Raw genomic sequence first — 19,602 nt, 5'->3', positions numbered from 1 at the left:
ATCCTTTTGCGTGTGTGTATACTTGACTGTTTTTCGAATACATATTTCAGTCTGTGTATCTCTGTGGGAATGTGTTTCTATTTGTCTGGGTGCATATGTCTGTGTGGAAACTGCTTGCAGTGTGTTGTGTATGGGGGGTTGCTTGTGGTTTTGTGTATTTTAGTGTGGGACGGTATATGTATAAGGTTTACTGTCTGGGGAGGATTACTATATATGAGAATGACAGGGTGACTGTACGTGGGGGAGAGTGACATGAGTGTGTCACGACCCATGCAGCTGCATGGAAACTCAGCAGAGCTTGTGCTAAATGGTAGCACTGGCTCTGCTGCTCAGTAAGGTATTGCTAGAAACAAATTTAATTTGCAAAAGTAAAAATTGTGTGTACACAATTTCAGGGTATGACTGTGTGTCAGGATTACAAGTTGATCCAGCACGCAGAACTGTGTCACACCTAGGACTAAGGATAATGTATAACCAGACCTTAGAATGGCCAGATTTAACGTATCCAAGAATAGTCAAACTACTTCTCGAGGTCAGGGACACAGAATCAGACACAACGATTAGGGAAAGCCAAAAGTAAAGGATACCAGAATTCAGGGAAGTCAAAACAAAGCCAAAGTCAAATACCAGAAAATCAAGATCAGGAATGCACTCTCGAATTACCATGAGGATGAAACCACGACAGGGCAATGAGCAAGAGGAGAATTTGATTTAAATACCCCTCCTGTGGATCTGCTTAACCGTAACCGGCCTTTGACCCCAAAAGCAATTACCAGGCTTCCAATGTTCATGATTGCTGCTCAGCACAAACCCTCCTGTGGATCTGATTGGCCATATCTGGCCTTTGACCCCAAAAGCAATTATTAGGTTTCCATGTGCTTGATTGCTGCTCGGCACAACTTTTCCTGCCAGGACGGTAAATGCCATTAACCACATTTTTGTGTGCGGATGAATATGTGACACTGTGTCATTAAAGGATTTATTTATTTTATTGTGTCATTAGAGGATTACTAATTATTGTGCATTTCTTCTTTTTTTTTTTTTTTGTTTAGATTCATGTGAAGGACTAATGGTAAAGACATTAGAACACGATGCAACTTATGAAATTGCAAAACGATCTCACAATTGGTTAAAAGTAAGGGAACATTTTTATTTTTTTTAAACAAGTTGGTGTTAATGGTCATAATGCTAAAGTTTTATGTGATATTGACTTTTTTTAATTTATTGTTGATTTAGTTTCATATACAGTCAGCATTCTTTGTTATGAGCACTAACCTTTACAAGTTTGTTGTAAACATTGCTGTGTCAGTAGGCATCTGCCTGAGACCTATCCAATATGCAGCTTTTCTTCCTGTCTGTAACTGGCACCCCTGATTGTAATGAAAACCTAATGAGTGTATATACTACAGTCATGGGAAAAAGTACTCTTTTAATTCTATGGTTTTACATATCTGGACAGAATAACAATCATCTGTTCCCTAGCAGGTCTTAAAATTAGGCAAATACAACACCACATGACATATTACACCATGTCATGATTTATTTAACCCCTTAAGGACAGAGGTTACAGGTTTTAAACAAAACAAAACCTTTCATTTGTACCAAGTCTGTTCAACCGTAATTCACCTCTTTCATATTAAAGGGACACTATAGTAACCCAGACCACTTTAGCTCAATGAAGTGGTCTGGGTGCCAGGTCCCTCAGGTTTTAACCCTTCACATGTAAACATAACCGTTTCAGAGAAACTGCTATGTTTACATTTGGGGTTAATCCAGCCTAGAGGCGCATCTGCGACGCTGGAGACGAACTTTGCCTCCATCGCGCAGAGCGTCCATAGGAAAGCATTGAGAAATGCTTCCTTATGGACACTTTGCGTGTGCATGCGCATTAGTCTCCAGTGACGTCGGACAGGGAGGAGAGGTCACCAGCTCCTCTGCGCTGAATTAAGGTAAGTGGCTGAAGGAGTTTTTTTTTTTTTTTTTTTGTAAATATATTTTTTATTTCCTGGATAGAAGAGAAAAATAGGATAATTTCTGCATAGACTCGCAGGTCTGTGCGATTTTCGACAACATGTTAGATTCAAACATAAAACGGGCACGCAGGCCCAACAAGGCTGTCGGACACGCAGGTCCCAGATATCAACAACAGTAAAAGCTCATGTAGGTGAGTCCCCCCCCTCCCTTCCCCAAACTCTGCCCATTCGTCTCTTGCATTGTGGTCCTCCGAAGAGGGGTAACCACCCTTGGCTAAGCTGTTGTCCCCCCAGGTTAAGACAAGATCCCTCTAGTTGGCTACCTCTAAGGTGTCTAATGAAGAGTACTCTATAACCTCCCTTGCGTCCCTTGCGAGGGCTGTTTGTGATCTGCCTGTGCGAGAGGGATGAGTACTTGGTCTGTTGATTTGCATCTGTGGGGGTTCGCGTCTGTTGAGGTTCCCTATTGACAGCTTACTACTACAGCGGAATGCCATTTTGTAGGGAAGTGAACATGTAAGGGCTCATTTCCAGTGCCTTTATGTCGTCATGGCCTTCGGGTAGCGTTTCTCGTTTGTGACTCTCGGGTAGTGGGGAAGGGAGAGGGTTAGGAAAGTGAAGGGAAGGAGGAGGAGGGTCTGTCCGTCGTCCCCTAAATCATTTAGGCAGAGTATAGCCCTATATTTAGTTTTGTAGCATTGTCAGGAAGTCCTGTTTCGTCGTAGTCAGTATCCAGTGAGTCCAGATGTCCAAGTATGTCTGACGCTGTTTTTCAGTTGCTAACATGGAGAGCTCCTCCACCGCTCTCAGCTCCTCCATGTGGGTGAACCACTTGAGAAGGGAAGGAGTCTCACTCTTTTTCCAGTATTGTGGTATAGTTTGCTTGGCCATGTTTAGGATACGGATTGTAAGCGATTTTTTGTACCTAGAAATCGGTATAGTCGTGTGGTGGAGCAGCATTGCTGCAGGTTCTAATGGTGGTGGGTTGTCAGAGAAGCGGGATGTGATTGTGTGTATCTTCCTCCAGAACGGTTGGATGAGTTCGCAAGCCCACCAAATATGTATAGATGTACCCGGTGCATTTGTGCATCTCCTGCATATGTTGGTCCCATGGGCATGTATGTATGTATTGAGTTGTGTCTGGGGTGCAGTACCATTGCGTGAGTATCTTATAAGCTATCTCCTGGCTCTTACTAAATATGGAGCAGTGGTGTGTGATCTCACATATCTTTTCCCATTCCCTTGCGCTGAATGTATGGTCAAGGGCCTCCTCCCATTTACCCATAAAACGTGGTGTGGGTGTGTGTGTTTGTAGGAGGGTGTAAAGCTGCGAAATACCATGTGGTAGTGGGTCAGGGTCTACGCAGAGTTGTTCAAAGGTAGTGAGTCCCCTCGTGAGAGCTCCTGCCCGTGGTAGGGTTTTGGTGTAGCTCACTAGTTGCGCGTATCGGAAGTGGGTCGTGAACGGCTGGTTAGGGTCACCACCACACAAGTCAGAGAAGGACCTCAGCCCCTGACCGGAGCACACATGTCTCAGCCTCGGCATTGGGCATTGCACCAGGGCCCTCAGTGCCCTAGGGTCCTTGCCTGGTGGGAAGCCTGGATTGTGTGTGAGGGGGAGCAGTGGGGACGGGTATGTGGAGAGTGTGTGTCTGCCGACACTCCCTCTCCATACCTTCAGCGTCGCTTTCGTGTATGTGGAGTAGTGTGTTTCCTTTCCGTCGGTCCCCCCGGGGAGCCACGGGATGAGGGCGGCTGGGATCCCAGCCAACCCCTCCTCCGCCTGTTTCCATAATTTACTGACCCCAGTTTTAGACCACTCCACTACCCGTTGCAGATGGCATGCCTTGTAGTATTGCCGGAAATCGGGTAGGGCTAGGCCCCCTTTGTTCCTAGGTTGGGTGAGTAGTGCGTATTTTAGTCTGGGTCTCCTCCCGTCCCATACAAAGGCTCCCATCGCTTGTCGAAGTGTGGTAAAGAATGAGGTGGGGATCGAGATGGGCAGAGCCTGAAAGAGGTAGAGTAATCTCGGTAGCAGGTTCATTTTAATTACTTGGATTCTGCCCAGCCAGGAGATGTGCGGTAGGGCCCACTCCCTCATGTCTGCTTGGAATCTAGCCAGTATCGGGGCAAAATTTGCTGTAAAGAGCTCCGATTCCCTAACCGTCAGCCAGGTGCTGAGGTAGCGGATTTTATCAGCGGCCCACTGGAACGCGCGAAGCTGCGTTGGAGCTGCGTCGTTCTCCTTGCGGGTACGCTGACATTTAAAACATATGACTTGGAGAAGTTGATCTTGTACCCCGATAACCTGCCGAAGGTCTGGAATTCCTGTACTAGATTGGGGAGGGAGATCTCTGGGTGTGTTATAAAGAATAGGAGGTCATCTGCGTACGCGGCAAGCTTATGGTGTGTATCTCCTATGTGTACTCCCTTGATGTCTGGGTGATGGCGGATAGTATTGAGCAGGGGTTCCAGGGCCAGGACAAACAGCAACTGAGATAGGGGGCACCCCTGTCTCGTTCCATTGTGAATTGGGAACGCCTCGGTTGGCGCCCCATTGACCAGGACGTGTGCCGTCGGGTGAGTGTACAGGGCCTTGATCCATCCCTGCAGGTACGGCCCCACACCCAAGTGTGACAGTGTCTGGAACATATACGTCCAGCAGACCCTATCAAAGGCCTTCTCTGCGTCCGTGGACAGCAGGAGAAGGCCCGTGTCGTCCCCTGTTTTTTTGTGCATTATAGTAAGGGCCCTTATGGTGTCGTCCCTGGCTTCCCTGCCCATCACAAACCCCACCTGGTCCGGATGGACCAGAGAGGGTACGTGCACCTGGAGCCGGGTCGCCAGGACCTTCGCTAGCAGTTTGATGTCGTTATTTATAAGGGATATGGGCCGATAGCTCCCGCAGTGCTCCCGGTCCTTACCCTCTTTCGGGATTATAGTGATGTGTGTCATGAGCGCTTGTGGGGGCAGTTCGTGTCCCTCCCTGATGGCATTGAACATGTCTAGGAGTGGGGGGTATAGGATCTCGGCATAGCTTTTGTAATATTTGATGGGCAGGCCGTCTGGACCCGGTGTCTTGCCCGGTTTCATGGACTTAATAGCTAGCGCTAGTTCCCCCATAGATATAGGTTCATCCAGCTGGTCGGCCGTGGCCGCCGTCAGAGAAGGGAGCGTATGGGTCTGTAGGTAGTCATCTATTGAGGTCTTAAGTGATCGTGACTGGGCGTCGGTGTGGGGGCGTGGGAGGGAGTACAACCCTGCGTAATATGTGCGGATGATTTCCTGGATCTTGGCCGGGTGTCTGTGTAGGACCCCCGCCTTGTCTCGGATCCTGTCTATGTACGTGTGTGGTCCGATAGCAATTTAGCCATGCGGGCTTCCCTCTGTTTTTTCAGGAGCGCACTTTTTTGGATGAAGTGGCCTCTGATGACGCTCTTATGTGCCTCCCAGCGTATGGTGGGGGAGGTCTGTTCGCAGGTGTTATAGGCGAAATATTCCCTTAGTGTCTCCCCTATGTCCGAGGTGATCGTAGGGTTTGTAAGCAATGATTCATTCAACCTCCACTTGGAGATCTTGGGCCTGTGGAGGGGGGAGTGTAATTTGATGATCACTGGGGCGTGGTCCGACCACGTCACAGTGCCTTGGTCAGCCTGTAAGACTAGCGGTATGTGGTAGCTGGGGACTAGTAGATAATCTATGCGGGTGTAGGAGTTATGAGGGTGGGAATAAAAGGTGAAATCCTTTTCGTCGGGGTGGAAGGCTCTCCAACAGTCTACTAGCTTATTCTTGGCCAGGAGAGTTTTAATGGCTGTAAGGTATTGTGAGGGGATGTGTGTGTGGCCCGAGGAGGAGTCCCACTTGGGGTCTAACGCTACATTTAGATCCCCTCCCACTATTAGTATGCCTTCCTGGAAACCCGCCAGTGTGCGGAGCGTCTTAGCCAAGAATTTATATTGCCCTCGGTTGGGGGCATAGAGGTTGGCTAAAGTATACACAGTGCCAGCGATCGTCCCCTTGAGGAACAGGAAGCGGCCCTCCGGGTCCGTCAGGACCCCAGTTTCTATAAATGGGAGGTGTCTATGCAGGAGTATTGCCGTGCCCCGGGATTTACCTCCCTGGAAGTCACTATAGTACCCCCTGGGGTAGTGGTGGTTCGTCAAAAAATGGAGTTGAGCGTTGGAGGGCAGTAATCACCCCCCCCTCCCGTAGGTAGGAGGGGTGCACCGCTCACCTAGGGTTAGAACGCTCCAACCAGTAGGGTAGCAAAGGAGTCCAAGAGGCCCCAAGTGGGCAGAACCCAGTGGGCCCAGGACGCTCCCAGAAAGATCGTCACGTGCCTCTGCGAGCCCCCGGAGTTCCGCCCAGTCAGGACATCCCGTCTCCCCGCCTCTTGGCTCACTACGCAGGGAGTGTAGCCTATGATGTACCTCTATAAGCAAATGTTTGCAGGGTCTGTGTCATGACCGCAGTTTGTGGACTGATCGGCCCACCGATGTAACATGGTGTCCTTCGTCTAAGTGTGCCCCGCCCGCCACCCCCTCGGTCTCTGGGTGATTCCTAATTATCTAGGGTCAAAGAAAACCACCTAGCTTAGAGTAGTGAGAGTTTCACCTTGGTCTCCCCCGGAGGTCATATGCATCCCCTTACTCCCCCCCCCCCCACCTAGGCTCCGTGACATGCCTCCACCCAAGCCCGGCCCTGACCATCATCAGCCATCCGGTCCCTGTACTACATGCTACAATATATGTCTAAGTGGCCCCTAGAAGGCCCAGCTTAGTGTTCTCCTGAAACCCTCTTATAACCCGGCAAGGGTGAAATCAAGATAGCCGGGAGAGCAGCAACGGTCTATAAAGTCTGAGGGGACCCACTGTATAACTGCGTGGGCCGCATAACCCCTCTACTGGTGCTTATGTGGCTGGCTCTCCCGTCTCGTGTGGGTGGTATGGTGACATTTGCCGGTTAGCGTCCCAGTTTGTCCTGATAGGTTGTGCCTAAGGGCTGTAGCCTTTCGGGGTGACTATAGGGGTGGTTCATGTAGTCCTCCCTAACTCCACGCATAAAAAGGGGGGACAAGTCCAGGGCTGAAAAGTGTCTATCTCCCTCCCTCCATGCCATGATTAGGCAGAGTATGCCACTCGGTAGGGCCCGGGGCCACCCCCTCTCCCCCTCCCCAATTATTCGGCCCACTGTCCTTATGTTGTGGGGAAGCGTGTAGTCCCGTACCCCCCTAGTCCCCTTAGGCATACTTGCGGTAATGGAGCGGGAAGAGGAAGGTTGTCCCCAGACTCCGGGTCGTTCGTCCGCTGACTGCTCCACACGGGCCCATGGTTTGGAGGCGGAAAGCCAACTGTAAGTCCCAGGAACGGAGTGGATAAGCTCAGAATAATGGCGATGTTCGGAGCGGTATGGATGCAACAAAGAGAAAATAGAGGGTGAAAAATGCATACAAGTCCTCCCTTTCAAGGCTTGGTGTGTTTCGTCAGAATCCCAGGGAGCGGCAGGGTCGGTGATACAGTTAGTTCTGTGTTCCCGCTGGTCTTATCGTCTGCATGCGGGGGTTCCGTAGTCGTTGGGGTTTGGGACCCATGCCTTGAGGCCTAGGACCTTCCGTGTAAAATCTAAGCGGGTTCGGCCATATTAGCTTCTCCGGTGGCAGATGTAACTCGCGTTGAAGCGTCTCTAAGTCTTCTGCACCCGTGACCATGAAGGGGCCTGTGGGAAAGCACCATCGGTACCTTAGGTTGGCGGACTGCAATTGCCTGGTGAAAGGTTTCAGGGCTCGCCGGTACGCCAGTGTAGCAGGGGACAGATCTGGGTATAGCTGGATGTCCGACCCTTCTAGCAACACCTTGTCCGCGGCCCGCGCTTTGCGTAGGATCTCTTCCTTAAGCTGGAAACTCTCCAAGCAGCAAATGATGTCTCTGGGGGGTCCCCCTGGGGGCCCTTGGGGTCTCAGGGCCCGGTGCGCTCTAACAAAGCCTATGTGCGTCTGTGGCGGCCTATCTAGGAGCCTATTGAAAAGTTCCATCAGTGTACTCTGTACTGGGGCCTTGGTGTCCAACTCCTCTGGGACCCCCCTTACCCTAATGTTCTGGTGTCTGCCCCGGTTGTCGAGGTCTTCTATATGCAGGGCCATCTGTCTCATCACTGTGGTATGGTGCTGCAGCATGTCGCTTGTCGAAGTGTGGTAAAGAATGAGGTGGGGATCGAGATGGGCAGAGCCTGAAAGAGGTAGAGTAATCTCGGTAGCAGGTTCATTTTAATTACTTGGATTCTGCCCAGCCAGGAGATGTGCGGTAGGGCCCACTCCCTCATGTCTGCTTGGAATCTAGCCAGTATCGGGGCAAAATTTGCTGTAAAGAGCTCCGATTCCCTAACCGTCAGCCAGGTGCTGAGGTAGCGGATTTTATCAGCGGCCCACTGGAACGCGCGAAGCTGCGTTGGAGCTGCGTCGTTCTCCTTGCGGGTACGCTGACATTTAAAACATATGACTTGGAGAAGTTGATCTTGTACCCCGATAACCTGCCGAAGGTCTGGAATTCCTGTACTAGATTGGGGAGGGAGATCTCTGGGTGTGTTATAAAGAATAGGAGGTCATCTGCGTACGCGGCAAGCTTATGGTGTGTATCTCCTATGTGTACTCCCTTGATGTCTGGGTGATGGCGGATAGTATTGAGCAGGGGTTCCAGGGCCAGGACAAACAGCAACTGAGATAGGGGGCACCCCTGTCTCGTTCCATTGTGAATTGGGAACGCCTCGGTTGGCGCCCCATTGACCAGGACGTGTGCCGTCGGGTGAGTGTACAGGGCCTTGATCCATCCCTGCAGGTACGGCCCCACACCCAAGTGTGACAGTGTCTGGAACATATACGTCCAGCAGACCCTATCAAAGGCCTTCTCTGCGTCCGTGGACAGCAGGAGAAGGCCCGTGTCGTCCCCTGTTTTTTTGTGCATTATAGTAAGGGCCCTTATGGTGTCGTCCCTGGCTTCCCTGCCCATCACAAACCCCACCTGGTCCGGATGGACCAGAGAGGGTACGTGCACCTGGAGCCGGGTCGCCAGGACCTTCGCTAGCAGTTTGATGTCGTTATTTATAAGGGATATGGGCCGATAGCTCCCGCAGTGCTCCCGGTCCTTACCCTCTTTCGGGATTATAGTGATGTGTGTCATGAGCGCTTGTGGGGGCAGTTCGTGTCCCTCCCTGATGGCATTGAACATGTCTAGGAGTGGGGGGTATAGGATCTCGGCATAGCTTTTGTAATATTTGATGGGCAGGCCGTCTGGACCCGGTGTCTTGCCCGGTTTCATGGACTTAATAGCTAGCGCTAGTTCCCCCATAGATATAGGTTCATCCAGCTGGTCGGCCGTGGCCGCCGTCAGAGAAGGGAGCGTATGGGTCTGTAGGTAGTCATCTATTGAGGTCTTAAGTGATCGTGACTGGGCGTCGGTGTGGGGGCGTGGAAGGGAGTACAACCCTGCGTAATATGTGCGGATGATTTCCTGGATCTTGGCCGGGTGTCTGTGTAGGACCCCCGCCTTGTCTCGGATCCTGTCTATGTACGTGTGTGGTCCGATAGCAATTTAGCCATGCGGGCTTCCCTCTGTTTTTTCAGGAGCGCACTTTTTTGGATGAAGTGGCCTCTGATGACGCTCTTATGTGCCTCCCAGCGTATGGTGGGGGAGGTCTGTTCGCAGGTGTTATAGGCGAAATATTCCCTTAGTGTCTCCCCTATGTCCGAGGTGATCGTAGGGTTTGTAAGCAATGATTCATTCAACCTCCACTTGGAGATCTTGGGCCTGTGGAGGGGGGAGTGTAATTTGATGATCACTGGGGCGTGGTCCGACCACGTCACAGTGCCTTGGTCAGCCTGTAAGACTAGCGGTATGTGGTAGCTGGGGACTAGTAGATAATCTATGCGGGTGTAGGAGTTATGAGGGTGGGAATAAAAGGTGAAATCCTTTTCGTCGGGGTGGAAGGCTCTCCAACAGTCTACTAGCTTATTATTGGCCAGGAGAGTTTTAATGGCTGTAAGGTATTGTGAGGGGATGTGTGTGTGGCCCGAGGAGGAGTCCCACTTGGGGTCTAACGCTACATTTAGATCCCCTCCCACTATTAGTATGCCTTCCTGGAAACCCGCCAGTGTGCGGAGCGTCTTAGCCAAGAATTTATATTGCCCTCGGTTGGGGGCATAGAGGTTGGCTAAAGTATACACAGTGCCAGCGATCGTCCCCTTGAGGAACAGGAAGCGGCCCTCCGGGTCCGTCAGGACCCCAGTTTCTATAAATGGGAGGTGTCTATGCAGGAGTATTGCCGTGCCCCGGGATTTACCTCCCTGGAAGTCACTATAGTACCCCCTGGGGTAGTGGTGGTTCGTCAACGTGGGTCGTGAGCCTGCCCTAAAATGGGTCTCTTGCAGAAACACTATGGATGCTCGTGCTGTCCTAAAGTCCTTATGGGCTCCAGCCCTTTTTTCTGGCGTGTTTAGTCCCCTAGTGTTCAGTGTGAAAATGGTGAGTGGGGCCGGTATTAGAGACATACTGGGTGTGTGTCAGTTGCTCACAGGTGATACGGTCACTTCTGTCCGGTCGTCAGGTACAGCAAGTACGGGATAGGGTAACTTGGGGAAAACCGGGAAGGTCAGAGGGTGAGAGGGGAAGGAACGTACCCTCTGGGTCTAGAAACTGGGCACGGATGAGTAACACTATATACAAAAAATGGAGTTGAGCGTTGGAGGGCAGTAATCACCCCCCCCTCCCGTAGGTAGGAGGGGTGCACCGCTCACCTAGGGTTAGAACGCTCCAACCAGTAGGGTAGCAAAGGAGTCCAAGAGGCCCCAAGTGGGCAGAACCCAGTGGGCCCAGGACGCTCCCAGAAAGATCGTCACGTGCCTCTGCGAGCCCCCGGAGTTCCGCCCAGTCAGGACATCCCGTCTCCCCGCCTCTTGGCTCACTACGCAGGGAGTGTAGCCTATGATGTACCTCTATAAGCAAATGTTTGCAGGGTCTGTGTCATGACCGCAGTTTGTGGACTGATCGGCCCACCGATGTAACATGGTGTCCTTCGTCTAAGTGTGCCCCGCCCGCCACCCCCTCGGTCTCTGGGTGATTCCTAATTATCTAGGGTCAAAGAAAACCACCTAGCTTAGAGTAGTGAGAGTTTCACCTTGGTCTCCCCCGGAGGTCATATGCATCCCCTTACTCCCCCCCCCCCCCCACCTAGGCTCCGTGACATGCCTCCACCCAAGCCCGGCCCTGACCATCATCAGCCATCCGGTCCCTGTACTACATGCTACAATATATGTCTAAGTGGCCCCTAGAAGGCCCAGCTTAGTGTTCTCCTGAAACCCTCTTATAACCCGGCAAGGGTGAAATCAAGATAGCCGGGAGAGCAGCAACGGTCTATAAAGTCTGAGGGGACCCACTGTATAACTGCGTGGGCCGCATAACCCCTCTACTGGTGCTTATGTGGCTGGCTCTCCCGTCTCGTGTGGGTGGTATGGTGACATTTGCCGGTTAGCGTCCCAGTTTGTCCTGATAGGTTGTGCCTAAGGGCTGTAGCCTTTCGGGGTGACTATAGGGGTGGTTCATGTAGTCCTCCCTAACTCCACGCATAAAAAGGGGGGACAAGTCCAGGGCTGAAAAGTGTCTATCTCCCTCCCTCCATGCCATGATTAGGCAGAGTATGCCACTCGGTAGGGCCCGGGGCCACCCCCTCTCCCCCTCCCCAATTATTCGGCCCACTGTCCTTATGTTGTGGGGAAGCGTGTAGTCCCGTACCCCCCTAGTCCCCTTAGGCATACTTGCGGTAATGGAGCGGGAAGAGGAAGGTTGTCCCCAGACTCCGGGTCGTTCGTCCGCTGACTGCTCCACACGGGCCCATGGTTTGGAGGCGGAAAGCCAACTGTAAGTCCCAGGAACGGAGTGGATAAGCTCAGAATAATGGCGATGTTCGGAGCGGTATGGATGCAACAAAGAGAAAATAGAGGGTGAAAAATGCATACAAGTCCTCCCTTTCAAGGCTTGGTGTGTTTCGTCAGAATCCCAGGGAGCGGCAGGGTCGGTGATACAGTTAGTTCTGTGTTCCCGCTGGTCTTATCGTCTGCATGCGGGGGTTCCGTAGTCGTTGGGGTTTGGGACCCATGCCTTGAGGCCTAGGACCTTCCGTGTAAAATCTAAGCGGGTTCGGCCATATTAGCTTCTCCGGTGGCAGATGTAACTCGCGTTGAAGCGTCTCTAAGTCTTCTGCACCCGTGACCATGAAGGGGCCTGTGGGAAAGCACCATCGGTACCTTAGGTTGGCGGACTGCAATTGCCTGGTGAAAGGTTTCAGGGCTCGCCGGTACGCCAGTGTAGCAGGGGACAGATCTGGGTATAGCTGGATGTCCGACCCTTCTAGCAACACCTTGTCCGCGGCCCGCGCTTTGCGTAGGATCTCTTCCTTAAGCTGGAAACTCTCCAAGCAGCAAATGATGTCTCTGGGGGGTCCCCCTGGGGGCCCTTGGGGTCTCAGGGCCCGGTGCGCTCTAACAAAGCCTATGTGCGTCTGTGGCGGCCTATCTAGGAGCCTATTGAAAAGTTCCATCAGTGTACTCTGTACTGGGGCCTTGGTGTCCAACTCCTCTGGGACCCCCCTTACCCTAATGTTCTGGTGTCTGCCCCGGTTGTCGAGGTCTTCTATATGCAGGGCCATCTGTCTCATCACTGTGGTATGGTGCTGCAGCATGTCTGTGTTAGCAGCCTGTGCCACTGCCATGTGGTCACAGTCCGCTTCAATCTGCGATACTCGTTGGTTGAGGCCTTGTAAGTCCTCTCTCAGAGCGTGGAGTTCCGCCGTGATCGAGGAGTGCAACTCAGCGTTGGCTGTCTTAAGGTCGGTTTTCGTGGGTAAGTCTTTTAGCAGGGCCATCAGGTCCGGCATCGCAGGGTCTCTTGTCACCCGCGTTTCAAGGGCCTGCTCTCCCGTTGGGGAACGCTGGGAGAAAATGTCCGACTCAGTGGAGTCATTTGAGGCCTGCGGATCCAAGTCCGCCTGTGCGAGCAGGTATCGTTTCATTGTCGGGGTCGGGGTTCCTTTTGGGGGATCCCCTGGTCTTTGGGCGTGTGAGGCTCGATGAGTCTTACCCATCACTGCGGTCAGAGTGCGGATTAAACGAGGTTACAAGCCGAGCCAGCGGGGAGCTCAGGGATCAAGCTGCCATCTTCTCGGACCGCTAGGCCACGCTGGCTAAAGGAGTTTTAACCCCTTCAGTGCCACAGGAGGGGACCCTGAGAGTGGGGGCACCCTCAGGGCACTATAGTGTCAGGAAAACCGCTTTGTTTTCCTGACATTATAGTGATCCTTTAAGTGCACCCACGCATTATTATATATAATTTTGTTCAGGAGAAACAGGCCTTTCATTTCACAATAAATATTTATATATGAAACCTAATTTAATAATGGATAATGAAATCTAAAGGTTGAGACATTACGAAATGTTATTTGTTTAGTGTAACGGATCGCCTGGCACCCCGACTGGGTACCTCCGTTGAAGGATGCTCCTAGCGCTCCTGAGGACTTCAAGCACTACAGCAGACACCACAACCACCGACTCTGAGAAGCATAGAAATCTTCTCTAGCATATGAATGCTGTATACAGCCGAATAGGAAAAACCATACGATAAGTTTACACTCCTAGCAGTCAAACTGGAACAGCATACAACGAATCCTTCCCCCCAATAACGAGACGACACATCACTTTGAGGGTAAAACAGGAACTCTGGACTGGCTCATCCAGCCTGGCTTTTATTGAGGTTACATGCAAATAGGACACTCCCAGGGGGAGGTATAAAATCACCAATCACACATCTGGTGCAGCCCACACATTTCCTCCCCTCAGATAAACAGTTAAACCAATTATTACATACAATAAAAATACAGTTTTTACACACACACTGTAACTTTAAAACCATACATTCAATTTCAATAAAAGTTGCATATTCAGACTCAGCATACATCAAACATAAACACTTCCAAAAATCAGCCAAATCCCTCCAGTGGATCAAAAGTTAGCTGGAAGTCCTTTATGACCGACCGCAAGCACAATTTCCTGCCCAAAACAGTTCCATAGATTTGGGCTGTGCGGCCGGTCAATTTCATGCCGAAAAACGACCATTTCGAACGGGACTTAGTCTCTGGAGCTGCAAGTTCAGTATGGGAGAAGGTAAGGGTCAGCGGTGTTCGGCAAAATGTGTAGCCGATTTTGGTTCCACAGAATCTTTAGCATACACCGCTGACCGCATTCGAATGACTAAAATGGCCGCCGCCACGTGTTCGGCTGCCGAATGGCGGCCACCCAGCACTCTTCAATTAACCTGCAGTAACCTCACAGCCTGGGAGGTAAATTGCCTGCACACTTTAACTTCTGGGTGGTCTGCCTGTGTGGTACTTGGTTCAGTAAGCCCTATTTACTGAACCAAGTGGGAGAGAGCCAGGGGCAAGTTATTTTACAGGTCTGGGGACATAGTCTTAAAGGGGTATTGTTCAGCAAAGTCACACTATGTCCCCAGACGGTTCTTAAAGGGCCCAATAAAAGTTAATAAGTTTTCAGGGGCACAATCTTCCAGGGGCCATAGTCATGAGGAAGGAGGCTGGCAAACAGGCTTCTCCAGGGCCCAGTGGCGAGGTTGGTTTCGTCACATTTAGTTATGCATGTATTTTAACTATGGGTGTTAAAAACACTCATATTGGTCTTTAGTGATGTCTCGTGAGTATAACAGTATCCCCATGTACAGGTTTTATGGTATCCTGGAAAGTTAAATATAGGGCTTGCAAATTAAATTCTCTGGACTTTCTACCTGGGTTGACTGGCAGTTGCCTCAAATTATAATTAATAACATCACATAATTATGTGAAAAGATTACATAAATATAGATGTGTGTATATATATATATATATATATATATATATATATATATATATATATATATATATATTGAGATAGATATAGATAGTTTAATTCTAGGACAATTTTGATAGACATATAGTAACATCAAAATACAGTTAGAATGAAATTACTCACTTATTTATATTATCTTATATAATATAACAAAATTGATTTTCTTACCCCTATTGGGTGGTATGTTTATTCCTCATTCTTGGGTCCTCTACCAGAGGCCTGGGAGCCTGAGGGTTCTGCACAGTGTCTTAGCTGTTTCTAGAACTGCACTCTTCTGGACAGCGATCTCAGATGTCCCATCTGGAGTCTGTTGAAGCCACTACCCCAACTTGGGAGTCAAAGCCCTGAGTGCTCCTATCACAACTGGGACCAGGGGCGTATTTGCCGCGAGGCAAACAAGGCATTTGCCTTGGGCGGCATTTTCCAGGGGGCGGCAAAAAAAGCCGCCCCCAAATGCCCAAGGCAAATGTCTTGTTAGCCTTGCGGCTAAAAGACATGCCGGCGGGCTGCTGGGCGATCGGACGGCACTGCCTGGCGGGCGGGCGGACGGCCGGCGAGGGAGCACTTCCCCTGAGCTGTCTGCTCAGCTCCCTCGCCAGCCGCAGAGTGAGGCTGGGAGGCGGAGCCGGAATATGACGTCATATTCCGGCTCCCAGCCTCACTCTGAGGCTGGCGAGGGAGCTGAGCAGACAGCTCAGGGGAAGTGCTCCCTCGCCGGCCGTCCGCCCGCCCGCCCGCCAGGCAGTGCCGCCCGATCGCCCAGCAGCCACTGGACCACCAGGGAGGAAGAGACACCCCCCTCCCCAGCATTCCCAAAGGTAAGGAGGCGGGGGGGGGTGTTAAAAAAAAATGTGTTAAAAATAAATTTTAAAAAAATGTGTTACAAATAAATAAAAAAAAAAACGTGTTAAATTTTTTTTTAAAAACTGTGTTAAAAAAAAAAAAATTTGTTACATTTTTTTTTAAAAAATGTGTTAAAAATAAATTTTTAAAAATGTGTTAATGTGGGTGGGTGAGTGTGTGTCTGTTAGTGTGTGTCTGTGTCTGTTAGTGTGTGTGTGTCTGTGTCTGTTAGTGTGTGTGTGACTGTGTCTGTTAGTGTGTGTGTGACTGTGTGTCTGTGTCTGTTAGTGTGTGACTGTGTGTCTGTGTCTGTTAGTGTGTGTGTGACTGTGTGTCTGTTAGTGTGTGTTTGCCTGTGAGTGTGTGTGTGTATGTCAGTGAGTGTGTGTGTCTGCTAGTTTGTGTCTGCTAGTGATTGAGTGTGTGTCTGTTAGTGAGTGTGTTTGTCTGTTAGTGAGTGTGTCTGTTAGTGTGTGTGTGTTTCTGTTAGCGAGTGTGTGTGTGTGTATTTAGAATGCGGGGCGGGGGGAAAGGTTGGGTGGGGGTGGCGCGGGGGGAGGTGGGGGCGCCTGAGTTTTGTCCTGCCTAGGGCAGCACAAAACCAGGATACACCCCTGACTGGGACTACTACTGCCTTCACTTTCCACATCCTTTCTAGCTCTTCTTTCAGTACTTGTTATCTCCACCTTCTCATGGTCCTTCTTCCTGATGTTATAGTCACTGGGTAGTGCTACATCCACCATGACTGCAGTCTTCCGGTCCTTGTCTACCACCACAATGTCGGGTTAGTTGGCCAGCATTTGCTTGTCTGTCTGGATCTTGAAGTTCCACAGGATCTTAGCCCTGTTATTCTCAACTACCCTTTGTGGTATCTCCCATCTGGACTTCAAGCGGGATCTAGTGTCACAACTGGAATATATATATATATAGACACACACATACAATCCAGGGTCCTGCACACACCTTTCAGAAGTACTTGCCAAGGAGCAATCTCCAGCCTGATGTAAGCAATGGTCATGAAGGAGAGCTCCCACTGGACTTGTCAACCAAGTTCAAATGTATTGTGAATACAGTCAGATTACATGTCCTATGCGTTTTGGGTATAGGCTGACTAGTTACACGCCTTCCAGGGCAGTTACACCACATATGTATAGGGACTTCCCCATGTGCACTTGTAGCTTTATGCCCATTATCAGCTTGATTAGCTATGAGCTTTCTCTGTCTGTGATTATTTGGTTATTTTTTGTAGTTTCCCTCTACAGATGGCTAGATGCAGCCACACTCTAATGATTTGTATCCCAGTGGTTTTTCACATTATCGTTTAAACAGCACATGTCTGGTTACATTCTGAATGTACCATTATTTCTGATTCTAGCTTAGACGTGTTTGACATATTTTGTGACACATACTTTTGTTTATTATCTCATTATTCACATCCACGCTAAGTTTATCAGACACGTCTGACCACTCTGTTTATATATTTTTTGTATTTTAATAATGTGCAGTTTATCCGTTGAGATACAACTTAATCTCTACCTACATAGTACATGTTTATGCTATACATTATTGCTGCTCTGTGTGTATTCCAAAAGAGGTGTTACTAGGCACCAATCTAAACACTGCCTCAATGTGTTTACATTGAAAATCCTGCAGGGACATGCTACAGACACCAGAACCACTACATTAAACTTTAGTTGTTATGGTGATTATAGTGTCCCTTTACGTTTTTTCCCATCACCCTAATGACTTTGACCCATTCTATCTACTCTTTCTTCTTCATAACTTTATGGGCTAGATGGGTGATGCTAACTTTGGCAAGTGTTTGTGACTACTAAAGAAAGACTTGACATACCCCATTTGTAATACCTTGGGTTGTCTACTTTTGCAAATGGTATGCTATCATGGGGATAATTATCTTTCCTGGGTATATGGTATCAAAGGCAAAATTTCAGTGTGTATAAACTGAAAAATGTAACATGCTATATTTGACCCTGTAACTTTCCAAAACACCCTATAACTATTTTGTTCAGGAGAAACAGGGCTTTCATGTCACATCAAATATTTGTATATTAAGCATAATTTAATATGAATAAAATATAAACAAAATTGAGAAATTAAGACATTTTATTTTTTTAGTTCTGCATGGCATTTTAACTGTGAATAGCATAATACTGTTAGCTGTTACTGCAATAGAGTACATATATTTGTATTCAGCGATGTCTCACGAGTAAAACAGTACCCCAAATATACAGGTTTTATGGTGTTTTGGAAATTTACAGGGTCATATATAGCACGTTACATTTTTCAGTTTATACCCATTGAAATTTGCCCGACTGATTATGTTGCTTTTCAGACCAAATGGTAGCCCAGGAATAAGAATTGCCTCCATGATGGCATACCATTTACAAAAGTAGACGTACTATGCCACCCGCCGGCATTTAGGACTGGTTCCCCAAGGACAAATTACCCCCAAAAAAATTACCCCATAGTAGGCCCGCTGTCGTTAAGGGGTTAAACCAGCTAGCAAACACTTTTTTAAACAAATACACAAACCAAAATAAAGCAAGAAAAACCTTTGTAATATATATTTAAAAAAAAAAAAAAAATGTAATAAATGTTTATAAACATACTATAAACTTGGTCAAATTGTATTGTCGGGCATGTCACTCAGCTAGTGACGTTTTTTAGCAACACACTCCCCTACCCCCCTTGCCTACCCATCTTTTTTTCAGACCAGTCCCCTAATGCCAGAAACAGGGCATCATTGTGCAGCAGGAGAGAGAAACCTAACACCAGAGCCTGCTCTGCATGAATCACACTGACCTGGTTCCCTCTCTTTTCTCCTCCCTTCCCTCCCCCTCACAATGTTGCAAGGTGAATAAATCTTCCAACTACTCATGTGTCAATCTGTCAAGGCATGCCCATTGCACTTTTTCCAGCATTCCTGTAGATATGACTCTGATTAGTGTCCCCCTTGAATTGGATGTGAAAATCATAAGGTGAAATGGGTAAATATGAAAAAAAATCAAATTTCCTTGCTTTTTTTTTTAGCCTGCAGAGTGAGGCTGCTACTGTCTCTTCCAGAGCTAAGGCTTTCAATGTGACAATTGTCAATGTGACAATTGTTATTAACTTTTTTGTAAAATGCATAATTATGGTATTAAAAAAGGTCTATGTAAAAGTTGAGAAACTGTTAATCTGTAAAAAAAAAAATAAAAAAAATCTTTCAATTAAAAACTGCCAAAATCAATATTTTCTGTAGTTTATTTTAACCACTAAAAATGGAAAATATATTTATGAAGCAATTACAGATTGACCATGTAATAACTGCACAATCCTTTCCATTTGTTTTCCCCTTTTCTAGCTGAAGAAAGATTACTTAGAAGGTGTTGGTGATACTCTGGATCTAGTTGTAATTGGTGCATACCTAGGAAAAGGAAAACGAACTGGCATGTATGGAGGCTTCCTGCTTGCATCGTATGATGAAGAAAGTGAGGAATATCAGACAATTTGCAAGGTTGGTTAAAAACTATTTAAAAAAAAAACAAAAAAAAAAACTTGATTCGTGGTAAGGAGAGGAAAAAGATACTTACACATATAGTGAATGGTTAAAATTATATCCTTGAATGTTCAAGGCCTAAGTTCACCTTTCAAGAGATCTCGTCTTTTTGAATTTCTCAAAAGAGAACGTATTCAAATAACCCTTTTACAGGAAACCCATTGGTTAAAAACAGACATGTTAAGGTTTATACCAGATAGAGAGCAAAAAACAGGTTGCAAGAGAATACTGAGAACGGGCAGCAGCTGGATTACCCTTTAAACTTATAACTGCCTGTATGGGTGGGACCA

At 48.5% G+C, this 19,602-nt stretch overlaps 1 protein-coding gene across 1 annotated transcript in view; it reads left to right on the top strand.

Annotated features, from left to right (window-relative positions):
• The window catches only part of LIG1 (DNA ligase 1), a 381,450-nt gene that overhangs the window by 251,527 nt on the left and 110,321 nt on the right, over positions 1 to 19,602 (top strand). Inside the window, exons 21-22 of the mRNA XM_063435935.1 lie at positions 1,053 to 1,135; positions 19,118 to 19,270. Coding sequence (XP_063292005.1) covers positions 1,053 to 1,135; positions 19,118 to 19,270 — 236 coding nt within the window. The remainder of the gene's footprint in view (positions 1 to 1,052; positions 1,136 to 19,117; positions 19,271 to 19,602) is intronic.

Source organism: Pelobates fuscus, chromosome 11 (assembly GCF_036172605.1).
Source record: "Pelobates fuscus isolate aPelFus1 chromosome 11, aPelFus1.pri, whole genome shotgun sequence".
Taxonomy (NCBI): Eukaryota; Metazoa; Chordata; class Amphibia; order Anura; family Pelobatidae; genus Pelobates; species Pelobates fuscus.
Note: the sequence above shows the minus strand (reverse complement) of the source record. Positions and strands in the feature narration are given on the sequence as shown.